Raw genomic sequence first — 20,785 nt, 5'->3', positions numbered from 1 at the left:
CTTTCACCACTGATATGTGCCCCTATTACTTTGACACGTGCCCCTTTTCCTTTCCGATAAGTTCCCGTTTCCTTTCTGATAATAGTCCCATCACGTTCTCATAAATGCCCAATTTCCTTTGTAATAAATGTCCATGTAATGCTCCTTTAACTTTCCAATAATTTTACTTTCTGATATAGTGCCCCTTTCCTTTTGATTTAATAAACCTTTCCCTTATAAATACCCCTTTCACTCTCGAATAAGTGCCCCCTTTGAATGTGATACGTAACCTTCATTTATAAGTATCATTAGCTCCCCTAGCTACTAAGTATCCCTTTTCCTTTCTAATTATTTTCCTTTCTAATAATTGCCTTTAGATCATTATGAGATTATGCTTGATAATTAATGATTGTTCCCTCTTCATAGGATCTAATCGGACGCAATACGCTCGCTCGTTCTTGAATGAATATCAAACCATCAAACAACTGCAAATATGATGCCGAATCAGTATCTCGGACCACGTAAAAGAAAGTCTTGAAGATCACCTCTCATACTATATTAATTGCAATGTAGGGGTATATAACAATGCATAAAAATTGTATTTTTTCGCTTTGATGTTACCCTTTGAATGTGCCCTCTTTTCACCAGAAAGTGCCCTTTTTGTTTGTGCCCCGCCCCCACCCACTTTGAAGACGATCCGTGGCCCCTGAACCGGATAATGAATATCATACCAAATTTCCTACTAAAAAGTCTTAAAATTTCTATCGAAGTTCTTTGTACCTTGTGGGAGGGGGGTCAGTTACACATGCAACTTAGAGGACTTTTTTCCCCGATTGATTTTTGCATAAATCTACCACTATCGTCGTCCTCATCATTGTCGTCATCGTGATCAACATCATCATTACCACTACCACGAACAACAACAACAAAATTATCATCATCCCCATATATCAATCATCATCTAGACCGAACTATATTTTTCCAGTGATCATTTTTGTATTATTGTCTCTGTCGTTCTTTTCCTTTCTTGTAATATTCCTCAATTCAATTCCGTCTTCTATACGACTGAACAAATTATTTTCCGAATATTTAATGTAAGAATTTGTTGTTGTTGCTTCGGCAATTGTCAAGTGATACATCGCAAGAATAATGATACTGCAAGCTTAGCGGAGACTGCACCATTGAACAAATAATTTAATAAAACACTCTATAAATAAAATTATTATCGTTTGTCTTATCTTTAATCCGTTTGGTACACGCAAAGAGAAATTTTGTGAGCGTTTGGCTTTGTTTTTCATGATAACATTTTAGTCCCGAATTTATATCGTCGTACCCCATGCTCGCACTGTCTATTTTCTTACTCACATGCTAATAATTATCATTGTATTATTAACCTCGACTTTTAAATAGAAAATACACTAATGCATTTGCTCTGACTTGATTTTCCGTAAAATTGTGTTGTGATTTTTTTTAAAGCCAAATTGATCGGGCCATCTTTAATCATTTTTCCCTTGTATTTACGATCAATCAAATAATTAAGAGATAATCCATGTTTGCAGTAAATTAGTTTTTTTTTAAATAAAGAGAAAAAGTACAGAATACTGCCACTTGCGATTCAGGGGAGGGTGGGAAAAGAGAGCTAGCAGGAGAGGATCTTACATGAAATGATAATCATCCCACAAAGTCGATTCTAATTGCAATGAAGAGAAACGCACACTTTGAAGAATACTATACGGAAGTTTATACGGAGAGACTGTGGACATGATTTATGAGTGGAGAATGGTAAAAATCATGGAAGTGATAATGTATAATAAATAAAGACTCAAAACAGAACAAAGTAGTTCCATCTGAAGACAAGTAAATGAGGAAGGGGAGATGAATAGAGCGCAAAAGTATATCACAAAGAAGATAAATGAAGAAACAGACAGACAGAGAAAGGGAGAGAGTAAAGCATAATGTATTCAAGCAATATCCATCCGTTGAATTATTAGTGTAGCTATTCTTCAAATTTGTTTGTGTACAAGTATATACATTTGTATAAACAAGAATATATATACTTGTAGAAGAACAGCCAACGAGACCGACAATATTGGTCTCGAGGGGCTCCTCACAACTGTGTTTAGATTCAGATACATTTTATTGGTCCATTTGGAGTCGAGGGTTCACTAGACAGGCAGCCCATAAAACCAACATTTTCTTTTATCTTGCTTTACTAGTTCTTTGTAATGTCAGTCTCATGGGTCGTTAGTCTTGCGGGCTCAGTCTTTGATCTGGTGAACTGTTGCCAATGTTTGTCAAGTGGACTGGGGTCTACTGGGATGACCCTGTGTGATGTGTATGGGTGGATCAGTAAATGTATGCATTCACGTATTAAAGGCCCACTGCACTACTGGTAGCTACTTGCGCCCTCTTTATAACAAACAATGCCTAATCGGTGACCAATGGTCCCCCATGATCCTCTTTTTCTTATGTTAACTGAGAGCTGAGTTGATGAGATAACCACCTGTCCAATGACCTTGCAGAGCGGTCTAATCCCTCCTATAAACTACGGCAGATAAGCTTTAAAGGGAAATCCAACCTTGATAGTTAACTTCTCTAGAAGAAGCAGAAAAATCAGAGAAGCAAACTAGTGAAGTTGGAATGCAATCGGACAACAAATTAGAAAGTTATGAATTTTTAAAATTGCAATCACTATGGGTATGGGCTCTTCAAATTGCCTGAATCGATAATGTCTTTGTGATGTAGTGGCAGACAACTTTCCCATTTGTTTTGACACACAATCCACTGACAAAAGTGCCAATTTGAGATTCGCATAGCTGTAGTGATCTCATATTTCAAACATTCTATTGGTCCAATTTATTCCAAACTTGCACCATTCTGTTTCTCTGATTTTTTTTTATTAAAAAGGAAGTTATTATTAGCGTTGGATTGCCCTTAAACAGCACAAATATTAACTGTCTTGATCGGTATTTATCAATAATTTCTACATGAGATTCAGCATTCATTTATTATCTTGGCATACTCTTTTATTTGAAAAGAATGATTCAAATATAAACATTTAAACAAAAATTGCTCCATGCATACAGCTATATATTTATATAAATAAATAAATAAAGTCCTTGTTTCAGATCTCCGTCGTTTAAACACAAAAATTATTGTTTTTAATTTGTAGTTGGACACATCTAACGATTCCAAGTAGACATGTCACAAATACCATGCAATCAACTATCCACAGTACCGTTGTCTCAATTGCTATCATAAAAGTTTTGCTTTGGAGACTAGCAATCAGGGGACAGAATAGTTTGTAACTTAACCACAAAAAATTATATGATTAATCTGAATTGGTAAATTCTTATATATAATCCTTTGATAATATTCTTATCCATAATGTAGTAGAGCTCAAGACTTTGGTTAGTCCATCATTATTATGGTGGTCACAGTAAACTTAGTAAAGCTTCAAATTCTTGAACTTCTTGAATGAAAGTCAATGAATGAATCACCATCCCACATAGCATCCTCAAGTCCAAGTCCCACCGCGGTGCTTGTCCTTTGGCAAGACATTGATCTACATTTGCCACTCTCCATCCAGGTGTTAAATGGATACCCGGTAAGATGCAAAAGCTAATGTGGTTAGATTAGCAAGTGTGCGCTTGTAAAAAAGACGCCTGGCTGGAATGCTCCCCAGGGAGTGGAGAATGTGCATACATTGTTTGCGGGTAAGCCTGAATCCTATTACCGGGGTAATAATATATATATCTGTAAAGCGCTTTGAGAGGAAATTCGGTCATGAAAAGCGCTATATAAGAACTAGCTACTATTATTTTTATTATTATTATCCTCTGAAAACTGATCACATAAGAACATATATTGTGGTTCTAATTGTGTCAACAAATCAGAATGGAAGGGATACATAGGTATAAATTATCAGGTAGTTTTAAACAAATGGTTTATTTTGTTTGCAAATTAGACATAACCTTTTACAAAACACCATAATAGTTCATATTGTACCTAAATATACAGTACTAGAAACACATTGAGTTGTAAGATAGTTTATACACATAATATAGGCAACTTATTACTATTTTTCATAAAAGCAGCACCATGTTTCAATAAACTTAAAGCCTTTGAAAAGTATTTTTTATTTTCTAGTTCATGAATTGCAAGATCACCCAAATTGCTAAACAATGTTCTGTAATTTCTAGTCTTCAAGTAGAGTAAAATCAATCATAATTAACAAAACAATAAACATAAAACATTTCAAGAAGTTATCAAAATGATATAACATAATTTGACATTGAACAAGATTTGATATTAGGAAAATGTTTCACTGAAATTTATGTTACATACTCTGTGACAAAAGTTACTGGTCTTTGCATTTTCAGTCATTAGCTATTTACTAATGCTGACAATTCAACAAATTAGGGACACTGCAGTTTGGAAAAAAGGTTTTACTGAATCAAATATATGTTTGTCTAAAACCAATTACGGTAGGCTTAAAGTTATGCTTGCAAGTAGCACTTTAGAGTTCACTTGCATACACAAACAAACACAATGTACATATGATTTCATATCTTGTATCATGCACTTAACAGTTTTGTCCATTACTCACTTGTTAAATTACTACTGCAGCATTTGACCTATTTGTCAGAGATAAAACACAGAATATTAATCATACAAAAGGCTTATCATGTTCATTACCCAATTCATATTGTCATCCACAAGACTTGTGTACTGATTAAGTATTGTCCAGAGTACATGTACCAATAATAGGTCTACTTCAAAGTAATTAATATAATTAAAAAATAGATATATAAATGATCATTTTTATCAATAAACATTGGATATCACACACTGGACATAAAGTAATACATTCATATTGTATAATAATATAATAATCCATTAAACTTCAATTAAAAGAGTTCCGATCATTAATTACCACTAAGGTCATCCTGTTCTGAAGTAATAGATATCAAACTGACAGAGAAAAGCGTGATATCTACCTCACATCCTTATTCATTTTTAGAAACGTTTTCATTAAATACAATCACAATCAATTTTGCAGCTTCACAATCACATGTGTACAAAATAAACAAAGATTTCAAATTCAAATAAAAGCTCCAATGTGGGGGTGATGCTTGTGAGAAAAGAAGTGTAATCTTTCTATAACAATAATTTAAAAAATAAAATATAAAAAATAAAGAAATTTGTCACACTGACTGAAAGGTCTTGAATTTTAATTGGCAACTCACTAGATTGTATGATAGTATCATCGCAAAAAGAAAATAAATAAACACATTGTAAAAATCTTGTATTTGGGTCTCCCAAAAAGCGTGATCGCTCTAAAACTGACAAATTTTCCTCAATCTTTGGCAATGTTTCATCAGTTTGATGGCTCACCTTCCAAACATCTAGAAATTCCTTGTGCAAGTAAGTGCTCAACTGTCTAGGTGACGATGATTGTTTAAGGTAAGGAGCATACAAATTATTGAACAAAACATTCTAAGCGTTCATTCGCACTGACCGCCAGGGCATTTGGCTTTTCTGTAAAACGACTGCTGGTAGATTGTAAGCTCCATAACTAAATCAACTGAACTGAACTGAACTGCAGTGAACTAGATTGTTTAAACATCTTTGGTGTGATCACAACTTTGTGTCTATAATAGAAGCCAAACAATCAGACAACACTGCAAGCAAGTCCACCAATAAATGTGGTAGTCAGTGATCAAGCTATCAAACTAAAGATTGTTTAAACATATTTGTGGCTTACACTCAGTAAATAAAGATCAATTGATTGATCTATAATTGAAAACAGTCAGAAAAATCTTTGAACCAGAAAGGTTTGAACCTGATTTACTGCTTGCCGGGGAACGACTCTACCACCAGGCCATAACTGGTCCATGGCACAGTCATGATGAACTAGAAACAAATACCTAAGCTCTCCTGATTCATTCTGACTTCTAATATTCATTAGTCCGCCATCATTCATTGCTTGAGCATGGTTTGTCAATAAGTTTATTCTTTAATATTTGTAAACAATAGCATGGTGTCATGCACATCTCGCATAGCAGGATACAACATAATTAAAGGACAATAAACATTCTGTAATCAACATATATGTATTATCTACGTCAGCTGGATTTAGTACCATATATCTTTCATAGTCTCCAGAAGGAAAACTATGGTCTATTAATTTTCATCTAACTGGTTTTAATCTTTCTGTGAAAATCCTTGGTATCCCCAGACCAAACAGGTCCTCTTTGGAAAGCTTAGCCATGTCTGGACAAAGATCCAGAACATGTTGCCAGCAGAGTTCAGAAAGAGAAGGGATGGCAAGCCAAATCTTTTGGATGATCCTGGTACGCTCACGGTCATTATTGTGGACTCCGCCAGCAAATCCTTTAACACCTCCAAAGAGATACATACATTTAGCCTGGAAGGGGAGAAAAGAAAATTGAGATTATGAATGAAGAAGTATTGTTCAACATATTGCAGATCAACAACAACAACAACAAAAATCGAATTATAATGTAATGAGAGAAAAGGAAAAATGATAATGGACAAGCTGGGGAAGACGGCTGAGAGAAGAGAGGAAGAGGAGGGATCTGTCAAGAAAAAGACAAATACAAGAGTGCCATTTCATTTGCTCATCATTTATATTTGAATTGTAATACATGTACAGGGGAGTGTTTCACAAAGACTAAAATCAACTTTAAGTTGGACTTAACTATGGCAGGCCGTTCATGCCACTGTTTGCTCTCAAGATTTACTGGCATTGGTCTCTCTCAATGGATGTACAAATCATGGTCACACATCAATAGAATTGAGCTATTTAGACAGTTCATTATTGAAGGAAAAAATATTATCTAAAGATCAAAATTGAGCGACCAATGGTGACAGCAACTAGTGGCATGAATGGCCTGCCATAGTTAAGTCCAACTTAAAGTTGATCTTAGTCTTTGTGAAACACCCCCAGGCATATTAATTGGCTTTGAATATATAGAGGGTATGGTTGTTATGGACTCACATCAGTTATTGCTGCCGAGTGAAAGAAGGTTGGTACCGGTAGAGTGGTGGATAACTGCTCCCATCTCAGCTCAGGAAGATGCAGACACCATATATCATCCATGACGTTGTATCGGGCGTCGTGACCACCACACATGTAAACTTCTGTGAAGGTGATGTGATATTGAGATAAGGAGACTTAGAATGTAATATTTCAGTCAAATCGCCAAACTCTTTTGTGGGACAGGCATGAGCAAGAAGTAGTAATTTCGACACTGCAGCACACTTGCCTGATCCCAGTTGTGGACATTTGGGGCATTTATAAGCCACTTTATTTTACTATTAATTCTACCTTAACCTGTTGCATATGTTTTGATTTTGATATAGCTGGGCCCCGTCTTACAAAGACTTACGATTGATCCAAATTAATCGCAAGTACTCGCATCAATCGCAAGTTTGCAGTCTCCTATCTCTTATGTACATAGTTGCGATTGACTCTTTGTAAGACGGGGCCCTGGCATTTTACAAAGAATCCAGCCCAAAGATATCTCACGCTTAGAATTCATATAATAAAATAAACAGCTTGACCAAAGATGGGAAAGTCTTCATCATATCACACATTTGATGTTTGGATTTTGTGACTCGTTCGTCACTGGTCCCCGAAAGTCCAATACGCATGAATTTAGGAATGACTTGAATATGAAGAGCTAAATAGGATTCTCTAATCCTTTTATTGCATAAGCTAAAGTTGAAATACAGGTATGCAGATGTAGATTAACCTTATCATTATTAACAAAACATTTTTATGCAAAGCGTATTTTTGGCTACAATTTAATTGAGATTATGGAAAATACAGTCACACTTTGTTTAAAAGGTCAAGAAAAACTTTGGGTATCCCGTTTGGCTCTTCATATTCAAATAATTTGTAACCTAATTTGTAACTTAACGCACAGCTTTATGAAACTCCCCCCTGATAGGACTAGGAAAAAGGTATGAGTGAAATATAAAGATGAATAACATCAGACCTGACTTCCATTGTGCACAGCCATGATATGCTCTTCTCCGCGGATAACGGTCGTCTTCTGTAGGTATTGTTGTCTGCCATGACCATTTACCTTCTGCTATATCAAATACATGTACCTTGAATAAAAACAAAAATGAAAGTAAGTACAGTCAATGACACTCGGATCCTCTTCTCATCCCTTATCATCCATGCTTCAAGTTTTTTTTTAATATATATTTTTTTTAAATCCAACTTATATTTATACTAAGCATTCATAATATAGGGAATTATACTTGGAATCTTCTACACATCAGAAATTCTACAGTGAGAATTCCATTTAACTTTTAAAATAGTGACTATACAATTAAAGTAAAATGACACAAACTATTGTCTCATAGACTCACACTATTTCTAGTAAAAAAAAAACACAGGATATTGTGGCAAGCTCTCTTTAACATTTATTCAAGAAATACATTGTGTTGGATTGAATGTAACCGGGACAAGATGTGTAGAATGTCACCTTCTGATATAAAGGTATGCTGGTAAGCTCTTCCCAGCTGCTCCCGATCACATATAGTTTGTCCTGACAGTAAGCCAATCCATGTCTGTACATGCCTCTCATATGGGCCATGGTAGCCGTCTCCTGCCGGTCTTTATCCAGGATGAGAGACCATTCATGAGTCCTCATGTCTAGACGATGAAGCTCTGAATCAAACAGATGATCCACCTCGGTGATCCGTCTGCATCCACCGTACACATAGAGGGCTCCGTCATGTAGGGTCATGGCCTACGTTCAAGAAAGATTACAGCAATTATTATAAGGCATTAAAAAAAAAGATGTTGTATTGCCCTTTCAGACCGACCCCAAAATCTTGAAATCTATGGTCACAATTTTTTAAAAGTTTTTTTTTTCTTACTGTTTTTTAGGAAAAAAAAGCCAAAAAGCCACTCCCGCCACCCATCATCTCCAAGCGCTATAGTTCTCCTTAGAACTATAAGCTAAGAAAGATAACCAACAGTCTTTTTCAGGACTACACACCCTCAAGAAAGATTATAGAGAGTCCTTTTCAGGACTCCTCAATCCTCCCTCTCTCTCACATGGTGCATCTGCAAGCCTACTGTATATGAGGAAATAATGTATAAAAAAATATGTATGAAAGCATTCAAAACTGAGAAATATTAGCCCAAAGAGGGGAGAAAAAAAATAATGCATCAAAAACTGAGAAATATCAGCTCAAAAAGAGATTGTAAAAAAAGAAAAAAAGAAAAAAGATTTCCGACTGACCGACCCATGTTTTGGCACCCTAAAGGGCAATATAACATCTTTTTTTGTTACCCCTAAGTGAAAGGTTAAGACTGAAGAGTTTTTATATGCTATTATAAAGCCTATATTGTAATGAAAATCTAATCTTTAAATTCATACCTAGACACAAGTAACTTTACAGATATCATCATGAGTTAAAATCTTTAAAAATGTATATTTACCTCGTTAAATAGGCTGCTCAAATCATTAAAAACAAAAATTAATTACGACTGGTTATGAAGACATGAAAATGTAAGAAATGCCAAGGCATAGAACATACCTGTCCGTATTTTGCCGGGATAGTATCGTTGCAGTCCAGTATTTTCCATTTGCGTTCTGTGAGGTTGAGGGTGTTTATCTTATTGTTGCTCTTTGACCCCCATGGGTAGAGAGTTCCACCAAAACAGATTAAAGTGTTTCCACTCAGTATCACTACAAGGAGTAAGGAATGATCACACAACATGAATATAATCTGTCTTCATGAGCTTGAGTTTGGCAAATGACCCACTATTTTAACTATCTGATCACAAATTAACCAGTTAATTTGCATCTTCATCAGCCAGCAGTTGCAAGTAGCAGGATATTTGGTTGAGAAAATATCCCAATAAGTTTGTGATGAGCGTATCGGTCTGGTGAAGTCGCAATTTTGAGCTTTGGGATAATATCCAGAGTCTGAAAATAGCGGGATATTTGGCAAACTCGAGCTGATGAAAACAGGCCTAATTGGTCTCAAAATGTTCTTTTCTACACTAACCTGTTGAAAAGTAATGCCAAATTCATGCAAACAACCACCAGTTATTTTAATTATTTGGGTGTGAAATAACATAAATGACTGGCTAGGAAATATATATTAAATTATAATTATAATTTTTTTTATTTAAAGGTATCTATGAAAGATGTTAATCAGGTTTGAGACAACAGGATGCAATGCTTGTGAGGCTTCAAAGCTATTTTTGACTCTGTAAATAGTAAATCTTCTGTATGATGGCAGCCCTTACTTCACAAAGCAATTAATATTTCAAACCAGAGAGGATTTAGCTTGACTGTTCACAGCCTTGCCTTCAGTATTATACAACCTACATTTATTCATTGATTACCATGATACTGCTATTATCTATGGAGACTAAAAATATAATCTAGGCTTATTACACCACATATCATAAGTAAAACTAGTTTCTTTTGATAGTCATGATTCATTTTTATTTAAAGCGATTCTTATGGTAAAGATACAAGTATCAAAACTTCATTGCATTTTAAAGATTTATATCTTTAGACAATGATTTACTATCGACCAAAAAATATTAAAGGGGAAGTCCACCCTGAAATTAAGTTAGTTTTAATAGGAGTAGAAAAATGAGAGAAACAAGTCAGTGAAAGTTTGAGCAAATTCTGATTAAAAATAAGGAAGTTAGGATTTTTGAAGTTGTGATCAATCAAACACAAATTGGCAACTCTATGACGTATCATGCGAGCTCAACTTCCATTTGCTCAGTACTAAAAAAATCTAAAATTTTCATTTTCCCTCAAGAAAAATTTCAACCATACATGCACCCTAAATATAATAATTGCAAATATGTTTCTATACTCCCCCTGCAAGGAACAAATATATATTCCGTCATCAATAACGAAGAAAACATGATTTTATGGAATATTATGCACAAAGCAAATGAAGGAGAGCTCGTATAATAAGTCACAGAGTTGCCAATTTGTATTTGATTGATCACAACTTCAATAATTCATAACTTTCTTATTTTCATTCAGAATTTGCTCAAACTTTCACTCACCTGATTTTCTTATTATTCTGCCTCTATCGAAACAAACTTATTTTGGGGGTGGACTTTCCCTTTAAAGTGACACATACAAAAACATATTTCAACCATGCTAGAAACAAGATTTGTATTTATTACTTGACATTGATGCTGTCTCTGAAGGGGTAACTCCTGATGTTTTTACCTCATACCATGTCTTTGTAGCAAAGTTGTAACACCACAACTAAAAATTAAAATAATGATAAGTAGCATTGAGAAAATATAGGAATACAACAAAAATAAAGGATTGAAAATAAAATTTTCTTAAAGAATTTGGAGAACAAAACGATGATTGTGTAAAGAAATATTTTATTATTAATGAAGGTGCTCTAAATGGCAGATTATCATGTTTGTGGGTGTTTGTGTTCATTTTCCCCTTTTTCATTAGTTTTTCCTTTCACAGAAGGAAGTAAGGAACAAATTCCTCTAATTTCATAGTCTTAAATGTTGTTGTTAAATTAAATTTCACACATTTTGGGGTCTAAAATTACCTTCTTAGGAATTTTAGGTCCTAAAAGGGCACTAAAAATATCATACATAAGAATAAGAGCAAGAATCATGCACTGTGAAGGCATTTGCAGTCTTTAACAATAACTCAACTGTCCCTGTAATTTCTAAAATTGTTATCTGTATGTTTGTATTTTGTATCTATTTGAAATCCAACCCCAAATTTTGGTTGCAATAAAGAAATAATAAACAATAATAAAGTTATGATTATGGTAGCATGGTAGATGTATGGATACAAATTTATACTATATGACAATATGCAAGCTTTCAAAAGATAAGCTATCATCATTGTTGTGGACAATACTATGCTTTTGGAGAGGAATAAGACTTTACATGATTCATACTTACATCTCTGAATACCTTATGCTCTGCTATTCCTTCCAGATTCCTATCATCGACAAAGACATATTCTGGATGGTACCCTCCAAATACATACAAATTAACTCCATCGGTGGCGCAACAATGTCCGCTTCGCTGGTATGGCTGGGCCTCTGCACCTGTAGACGAACAACAATAATAACCTGAAATAACCCTTTTCTCAAAACAGAATAGACACATATCAAAGAAAAAACATGTACAAGTATATTATAATGATATTAGGAAACTATGCCTGCTCTTTCATGAAAAAGTGAGATAAGCAATTTGACAGAATATGTCTGTAAAGCAATGCCTAATCGGTGACTATTGGTCCCCCATGATCCTCTTTTTCTTATGTTAATTGAGAGCTGAGTTGATGAGATAACCACCTGTCCAGTGACCTTGCAGTTTGGTCTACTCTCTCCTATAAACTAGTACAGATAGCTTTAAATGGAGATATATCATTCATATACAGGTGTAGTATCAAAAACACCAAATCTTTTTGCCATCTTTCCTTATGTATATATATTATCCTGTAATCTTCCACATCTTCATTTTTATCTTCTATCATCTTCTCTTTTAAAAATATTTTCTTATAGATCTATCAATTTTTTCTCCTCTCCATTTTCTCCTTTCATGTTCTTGTTCTATATTTTGTTCGATTTATCATTGCATCATCTACTCTATCTCTCGTTTACTTTATCTCTCTCCATCTTTTTCCTTTTGTTTGCTTTGCTGACATGCATATAGACTAGTCTACTACGACTATACTTATAGAGGGATCCGGGCTAACTCGGACCAGGGGACAACTCGGCCCAGCTGCAAACGGTCATTTTTTGTCATTTTACCCTAACTCCAACCCTAACTCTAACCCTAACGCTAACCCTCACCTAAACCTAACCCTAAACCTAAAATGACAAAAAATTACCATTTTTGTACCTGGGCCGAGTTGTCCCCTGGTCCGAGTTAGCTCGACTCCTTATAGAGCAGTACATCTTCTTTCGTATCACCTTTCTCCATCCTCCTCACTTTACTCTACCGTAATGAGGATCTGAGACATTACAATAGACTCTAGATAACTTCACACAGACGCGCGCCCGCCCACGATCCGCCATCGGTATGTACTTGTATTGTGCAGCGGTTTGCCGTGAAACCTGTAAAAAAAGTGTATAGTCTAGTCTACTAATATTCAACGTTTATAATTAGAACTAGGGAGGCCAATGCCCGGGCGTAAGGCTTCTACACCTACGATTTGTGCGCTCGTCGCCCACTTCAAAAAATTAGCAAAGGGAAAAAAATGATGTAAAAATAAAAATTGAAGAAAATATGAAAAGAAAATACAATTATACATTTCACAACATACCTATAATCACGGATCTGTAACAGTCTTTCACCATTTGTTGACAATCTTGCAGATTTTGACGTTTTTTAATCCAATAATTGTGGTTGCAGACGACCTTGACGCACTCGCACCACCGACTAAGAAAATCCTAGAGGGCGTAGAGGTTTGCTCACTAAAAACCTTCTCATTGGCAGAAGGTAGACCCTAAAAATATGGGATCCGTTTTGAGTAAAGAACTTTTGATAGAGATCAACATTTCAGATGTTCACAATTGCCACTTCTAACAACTAGAAAATATAAAGAAAAAAGATTGTATCTTTTTAAATACAGATTTTTACAAACTGAACATTCGAAAGTAGATAGAGTACGATGTTTCTGTCAATCTTGCGTTGGTTGGAGCCCTATAGCTACATCCATCTCAAAATGAGAAGGAAAACAGTGAACAGTGACGTCATTGTTCGCGCCAAAAATAAAGGGTATTGCGACATAATCTGAGCTCCGGTCAGATCGTGCCCAAAGCGTAGTCTTATTTATAGACCCTAGTACCTTATTCTCACAGCACTAGATACGAGTGTCGTGCAGTAATGTATGAGAAGTGTTAAAAAAGATATTTCAGTAAAAAAAAAAGTCTACGTGAGCAGTCTATACTCCAATTGAGAATTGAAATGAAAGCCATGATTTGAAGGTGTGTGTTGTACTTGTATGATACATGGTTAGTGAGTGTGTATGTTACGTATAGCGAAAGGGAGAGAGAGAGAGAGAGTGAGAGAAATATTAGTACACGTACGTTGCATGCATGGATGTGCGCTATGATTGTGTTCGCTGCAAGATGGATTTTAATTGGACCTCGTAACTTCTCGATCATTGATAATAAGGAATACTCATGAGAAAATCAAATTATTGGAATACACATCTAAGGTAAATATCAATGAATTATATCAGGCCTCGAATTACATCAAATTTGGGTCAAGGCCACTTTTTTGAGAGGGCACAAATCCACTGAAAGGGGCACAAATCTATCCTAAGGGGCACTAAGGCCAACGTGGAAAGTGCGCGTAAAATTACCTCACGTCATTGTTTTCAAGGTGGGGGGGGGGGGATATGTGCACCCCGGGGCGGATCCAGGATTTCTTCCTTAGGGGGGGGGGCCCCTTTTTTTTTTTGTCCCAAAAAAAAAATAGCAACGACTCAGCCAGCCGCTGAATAAGCGGGGGGGGGGGGGTAAGAGGACACTTTTTTTTTTTTTTTTGGTCTCAAAATTTGAAAATTTGACATTTTGTTCCCTTTGGGGTGGGGGGGGGGGTGGGAGGTGAGGTAACCTTTCTTATATCAGCCATTGGCATAATTTTTTTTTGTGTGTGTGTTTCATTTAAAAAAAAAAAGGGGGGGGGTTTGCTCCAAAATACAAACATAAAAAAAACCGAAGGGGGGGGGGGGATTTAACGCCCCAAACCCCCCCCCCCCTGCGTACGTGCCTGCTCGTCTGAATACAGTTCCCCTCCCTCCGCGCAAAGCGCGGAAGCTTTTACGTATTATTAAATCATTAGAGAAAGAAGACGATTCGTTGTCCTGTTTTTTACTCTTAATCCTCGTCTAAATTCATCCCCCCCCCCTCCCCCGTAAAGCTCGGAAGCTTTTACGTTTCATTAAATCATTAGAGAAAGAAGACGATTCGTTGTCCCGTTCTCGACTCTTAATCCTCGTCTGAATTCAGTTCCCCCCCCCCATCCGCGCGCGCAAAGCGCGAAAGCTTTTACGTTTTATTAAATCATTACAAAAAGAAGACAATTCGTTGTATCGTTCTCGACTCTTAATCCTTGTCTAAATTCAGTTACCCCACCTCCTGCGCGATCGAAGCGCGGAAACTTTGACATTTAATTTAATTATTAGAGAAACAAGACGATTCGTTGTACTGTTCCCGAAAATAATCCTCGCCTGCATGAATACAGTTTTCCCCTTCCCGCGCAAAGCGCGGAAGCTTTTATGTTTCATTAAATCATTAGAGAAAGAAGACGATTCGTGTGTGTGTGTGTATTTGGGTTTTTACAGACGTGTATCAATCAGATATGATTATTTACGTCTGGGGACCGACTTTTAACGTCACCATCCGAAAGACGTGACTCAGTTTCGAACCTGCGTTCTCGGCTGAATCAGTTTGTAACTTCCACTGTTAGCTGGATTACAGGCGCACGCCATTATTATGCCTAGTTTGTGACGATTCGTTGTACCGTTCTCGACTCTTAATCCTTGTCTGAATTTCAAAAATGTTTTTTGTCTGCTCCTTTTTCTTCATACGTCCTCTTCCTTTGCTCTCCTCTCTTTTTTTGGCTTTTTTTTTGGGGGGGCGCCCCCACTGCCCCCCCCCCCGGCTACGTGCCTGCGGTCAGATGAACATCTTTTGATACCTTGTTCGCCCCCGGAAACTCATGGGTTGAAGGCAAATTAGGGTCAGATAAGCATTCAGGGGCCCGCCTCAGGGCCCCTGGTGGAGTCTAGGGTGCGGAAACCCCTGAATTTCAGGGGTTTCAGGTATTTGATTACGGTCAGATGAACATATTTTTATACCTTATTTGTGACACTGGCAGGATACTGATTGGCGTGAGGTCCCGCGGGCGGAGCCCCCAGAAGCCCATGGGTTTAAAGCATTACATTACCGTCAGATGAGTATCAAGAGGCCTGCCAAAGGGCCCTTGGTTGGGTCCCGGGGGCAGAGCCCACGGAAGCTCAGGGGTTTTAGGCGTTAAATTACGATCAGATGAGCAATTTTTGATACCTTATTTTGTTGAGAAACTGGTAGTTAACTATTTTTTCTTTCTTGCTCTCTTTCTATTTCTCTTTAAAATGCTTTTCAAAAAAAAAATTGGGGGGGGGGGGAGCTGGAGGGGGGGGGGGAGTTTCCCCCTTTGACGTTTCATTGAATTATTAGAGAAAGAAGATGATTCGTTGTACCGTTCTTGACTCTTTATCCTTTTCTGAATTCCAAGGGAAGCGCAGAAGCTTAGACGTTTTTAATAAATTATTAGGGAAAGAAGACGATTCGTCTCGATCTCGACTACCGGTATTATCCTTTTCTGAACTCAATTCACACCCCTCCCGCGCGATGGGCGGAAGCTATGACGTTTTAATTAAAACGTATGGTAAAGAAGACGATTCTTTGTACCATTATCTCGACTCTTAATCCTTTTCTGATTTAATTCCAGACCCTCCTCCCGAGAAAAATCCAAGTTTTTCACTGATTAAAAACTGTGAAAACGCACCAAAAAAGGTCACAACGCGAAGTTAAGATGTTGAACCAACGATGGGTAAACAAAACTTCCTGATATTGATTGGTTCAAATAAAAAGGATGGATTGAAAAACTAAGCCTGAGTCATTACGGTTTTTGTGCCAAACGTTTCAGTCATTTGGATGAAGACATTCTTTCATATCTCCGTAAGCAATTAAGTCCCGCCAATTAATTTAGGAGTTCCATAGTGGAAATTAAGTCTCGCCAATAATTATTGTTTTAGATCTCCGTAGGGGCAACAAAGTCTTGCCGATTATCATTGTTTTAGATCTCCGTAGGGGCAACAAAGCCTTGCTGATAATTATTGTTTTTAGAGCTCCGGAGGGGCAACAAAACCTTGCCGACTATTATTGTTTTTAGAGCTCCGGAGGGGCAACAAAACTTTCCGGTAATTGTTGTTTTTAGAGCTCCGGAGGGGCAACAAAACCTTGCCGACTATCACTGTTTTTAGAGCTCCGTAGGGGCAACAAAACCTTCCGGTAATTATTGTTTTTAGAGCTCCGGAGGGGCAACAAAACCTTGCCGATAAATATTGTTTTTAGAGCTCAGGAGGGGCAACAAAACCTTGCCGACTATTATTGTTTTTAGAGCTCCGGAGGGGCAACAAACCCTTCCGGTAATTATTGTTTTTAGAGCTCCGGAGGGGCAACAAAACCTTGCCGATAAATATTGTTTTTAGAGCTCCGGAGGGGCAACAAAACCTTGCCGACTATTATTGTTTTTAGAACTCCGGAGGGGCAACAAAACCTTCCGATAATTATTGTTTTTAGAGCCTCGGAGGGGCAACAAAACCTTGCCGACTATCATTGTTTTTAGAGCTCCGGAGGGGCAACAAAACCTTCCGGTAATTATTGTTTTTAGAGCTCCGGAGGGGCAACAAAACCTTGCCGATAAATATTGTTTTTAGAGCTCAGGAGGGGCAACAAAACCTTGCCGACTATTATTGTTTTTAGAGCTCCGGAGGGGCAACAAAACCTTCCGGTAATTGTTGTTTTTAGAGCTCCGGAGGGGCAACAAAACCTTGCCGACTATCATTGTTTTTAGAGCTCCGTAGGGGCAACAAAACCTTCCGGTAATTATTGTTTTTAGAGCTCCGGAGGGGCAACAAAACCTTGCCGATAAATATTGTTTTTAGAGCTCCGGAGGGGCAACAAAACCTTGCCGACTATTATTGTTTTTAGAACTCCGGAGGGGCAACAAAACCTTCCGATAATTATTGTTTTTAGAGCCTCGGAGGGGCAACAAAACCTTGCCGACTATCATTGTTTTTAGAGCTCCGGAGGGGCAACAAAACCTTCGGTAATTATTGTTTTTAGAGCTCCGGAGGGGCAACAAAACCTTCCGATAATTATTGTTTTTAGAGCCTCGGAGGGGCAACAAAACCTTGCCGACTTATCATTGTTTTTAGAGCTCCGGAGGGGCAACAAAACCTTCCGGTAATTATTGTTTTTAGAGCCTCGGAGGGGCAACAAAACCTTGCCGACTATCATTGTTTTTAGAGCTCCGGAGGGGCAAAAAAACCTTGCCGACTATTATTGTTTTTAGAGCTCCGGAGGGGCAACAAAACCTTGCCGATTATTATTGTTTTTTAGAACTCCGTAGGTGCAACAAAACCTTCCGATAATTATTGTTTTTAGAGCCTCGGAGGGGCAACAAAACCTTGCCGACTATCATTGTTTTTAGAGTTCCGGAGGGGCAACAAAACCTTCCGGTAATTGTTGTTTTTAGAGCTCCGGAGGGGCAACAAAACCTTGCCGACTATCATTGTTTTTAGAGCTCCGGAGGGGCAACAAAACCTTCCGGTAATTATTGTTTTTAGAGCTCCGGAGGGGCAACAAAACCTTGCCGATAAATATTGTTTTTAGAGCTCCGGAGGGGCAACAAAACCTTGCCGACTATTATTGTTTTTAGAGCATCGGAGGGGCAACTAAACCTTGCCGACTATCATTGTTTTTAGAGCTCCGGAGGGGCTACAAAACCTTCCGGTAATTATTGTTTTTAGAGCTCCGGAGGGGCAACAAAACCTTCCGATAATTATTGTTTTTAGAGCCTCGGAGGGGCAACAAAACCTTGCCGACTTATCATTGTTTTTAGAGCTCCGGAGGGGCAACAAAACCTTCCGGTAATTATTGTTTATAGAGCTCCGGAGGGGCAACAAAACCTTCCGATAATTATTGTTTTTAGAGCCTCGGAGGGGCAACAAAACCTTGCCGACTATCATTGTTTTTAGAGCTCCGGAGGGGCAACAAAACCTTGCCGACTATCATTGTTTTTAGAGCTCCGGAGGGGCTACAAAACCTTCCGGTAATTATTGTTTTTAGAGCTCCGGAGGGGCAACAAAACCTTCCGATAATTATTGTTTTTAGAGCCTCGGAGGGGCAACAAAACCTTGCCGACTATCATTTTTTTTTAGAGCTTCGGAGGGGCAACAAAACCTTCCGGTAATTATTGTTTTTAGAGCTCCGGAGGGGCAACAAAACCTTCCGATAAATATTGTTTTTAGAGCTCCGGAGGGGCAACAAAACCTTGCCGACTATTATTGTTTTTAGAGCTCCGGAGGGGCAACAAAACCTTGCCGATTATTATTGTTTTTAGAACTCCGTAGGGGCAACAAAACCTTCCGATAAATATTGTTTTTAGAGCTCCGGAGGGGCAACAAAACCTTTCCGATTATTATTGTTTTTAGAACTCCGTAGGGGCAACACAACCTTCCGGTAATTATTGTTTTTAGAGCTCCAGAGGGGCAACAAAACCTTGCCGATTATTATTGTTTTTAGAGGTCCGTAGGGGCAACTAAACCTTGCCGATAATTATTGTTTTTAGAGCTCCGGAGGGGCAACAAAACCTTCCGATAATTATTGTTTTTAGAGACTCGGAGGGGCAACAAAACCTTGCCGACTCTCATTGTTTTTAGAGATCCGGAGGGGCAACAAAACCTTGCCGACTATCATTGTTTTTAAAGCTCCGTATGGGCAACAAAACCTTTTTGAACATTACAAGTCGGGTTGGCTTACGATGACTATAATGTCGGCAAAACTTTTGTGGATTAAAATATTGTGGCCGTAAACGGTTTGATTTTGAAAAGGGCATTCCGGCCAGTGAGAGGGGCATGGCGGCAAATTGCCGATTGCCGGTGGGTAATTCGAGCCCTGTTATATATATTTCTATTCTTCATTTTTGAACCATCGTCTTCGGCTCGTAGTAGTAGAAGATGTAATCGTTCGCACATTGATGGCTGGACTTCAGCCTGCATCGGGGCTTGCCTGTGTCGGTGGAGGGATCAACTAAGAAGAAGAAGGTGTGTACGTGTGCGACCGATTCAAGGCTAGCCGCTGTTGAGTGATTGCACTTTCGCGCGAAGTTTTAAACTTCATCATGAACTTTGTCCCTCGGGCCTGTCTAATTATGAACGTAACTTTGCGACATGAAATATAATTGTTTCAAGGCTCTTACGTACGGAAAGGCGTAGAAGGAAATGGCTACAAACCAGCTGGATATCTCCTATTTGATGGAACCTATGGAGTCGGCAGATGGGTGGATTTTCTTAGTGAAAGTAAATGCTTTCTTTTAATCTTAGTTTTAGTATAAACAAATTAGTAATTAAAAAGTTAGATTTGGGCATTGGCCTCCCTATTAGAACTAGATTCCTCTAGACCCTATCCGAAAAATACTCCAAAAATAACAAGAAATTTGACACGAAACAGGTAACAAACATAACGAATTTTAACTCGTGATCTTTATTTGGACATTTTAATGAATATTTACTTCGTTTTTGGTATGTTTTAGTAGGGTATCTCCACGCCGGAGTTACGGGTCAAATTTTGGATAGGTTTTTGAACAAGTGCTTCTCCGCTGTAATTAGTGTCAACCAACAAAATAGTAAGGAGGTGGGACTACCCACACGAATAAATGATAAATAACGCCGCGCTGTCTTGATTAGATGTGAAAGAATTTTTGCTGCAACTTACATTCATCAGCTGGTTTTTCTATATTGCATTTCTTCACTGAAATAGGCAGATGCGACATTTTTACAGGTTCAACATAGTCTAGTCCCGATTCCCCGTAGTCTCCCCTGCCTTGCACTTTCTTGATTGAATCGCTCCTTATCAATAGTTACAGTATAAACGAACATAATGATTGGCTAAGCCTTGCGTTCAGCTAAATTATTGACCAATTAGAGCCGGCGTAAGGTAGATAGGT

General features: G+C 37.8%; 1 protein-coding gene across 1 annotated transcript; it reads right to left on the bottom strand.

Moving 5' to 3' along the window:
- Positions 1-3,900: 3,900 nt before the first annotated feature.
- On the bottom strand, positions 3,901-20,703 carry LOC585525 (kelch domain-containing protein 10). Its single transcript, XM_030972066.1, has 8 exons — positions 20,554-20,703; positions 11,951-12,099; positions 11,195-11,279; positions 9,568-9,719; positions 8,505-8,771; positions 8,007-8,121; positions 7,004-7,146; positions 3,901-6,409 (listed from the first exon to the last, which is right to left on the bottom strand). The coding sequence occupies exons 1-8, from the start codon at positions 20,609-20,611 to the stop codon at positions 6,173-6,175; spliced, it is 1,206 nt and encodes a 401-aa protein (XP_030827926.1). The 5' UTR covers positions 20,612-20,703; the 3' UTR covers positions 3,901-6,172.
- Between the last annotated feature and the right edge of the window lie 82 nt (positions 20,704-20,785).

The sequence above is a fragment of the Strongylocentrotus purpuratus genome, unplaced genomic scaffold, assembly GCF_000002235.5.
Source record: "Strongylocentrotus purpuratus isolate Spur 01 unplaced genomic scaffold, Spur_5.0 spur5_scaffold_6, whole genome shotgun sequence".
NCBI classification, from domain to species: Eukaryota; Metazoa; Echinodermata; class Echinoidea; order Camarodonta; family Strongylocentrotidae; genus Strongylocentrotus; species Strongylocentrotus purpuratus.
This window is presented reverse-complemented; position numbering and strand designations above follow the sequence as displayed.

Excerpts from the sequence above, each read along its gene's own strand:
- LOC585525 (XM_030972066.1), bottom strand. The coding sequence starts at position 20,611 with ATGTCGCATCTGCCTATTTCAGTGAAGAAATGCAATATAGAAAAACCA. Across the intron at positions 9,720-11,194 it reads AGAGACAGCATCAATGTCAA|TGATACTGAGTGGAAACACT; the intron begins GTAATAAATACA and ends TACTCCTTGTAG. Across the intron at positions 6,410-7,003 it reads ACTCGGCAGCAATAACTGAT|GCTAAATGTATGTATCTCTT; the intron begins GTGAGTCCATAA and ends CTCCCCTTCCAG.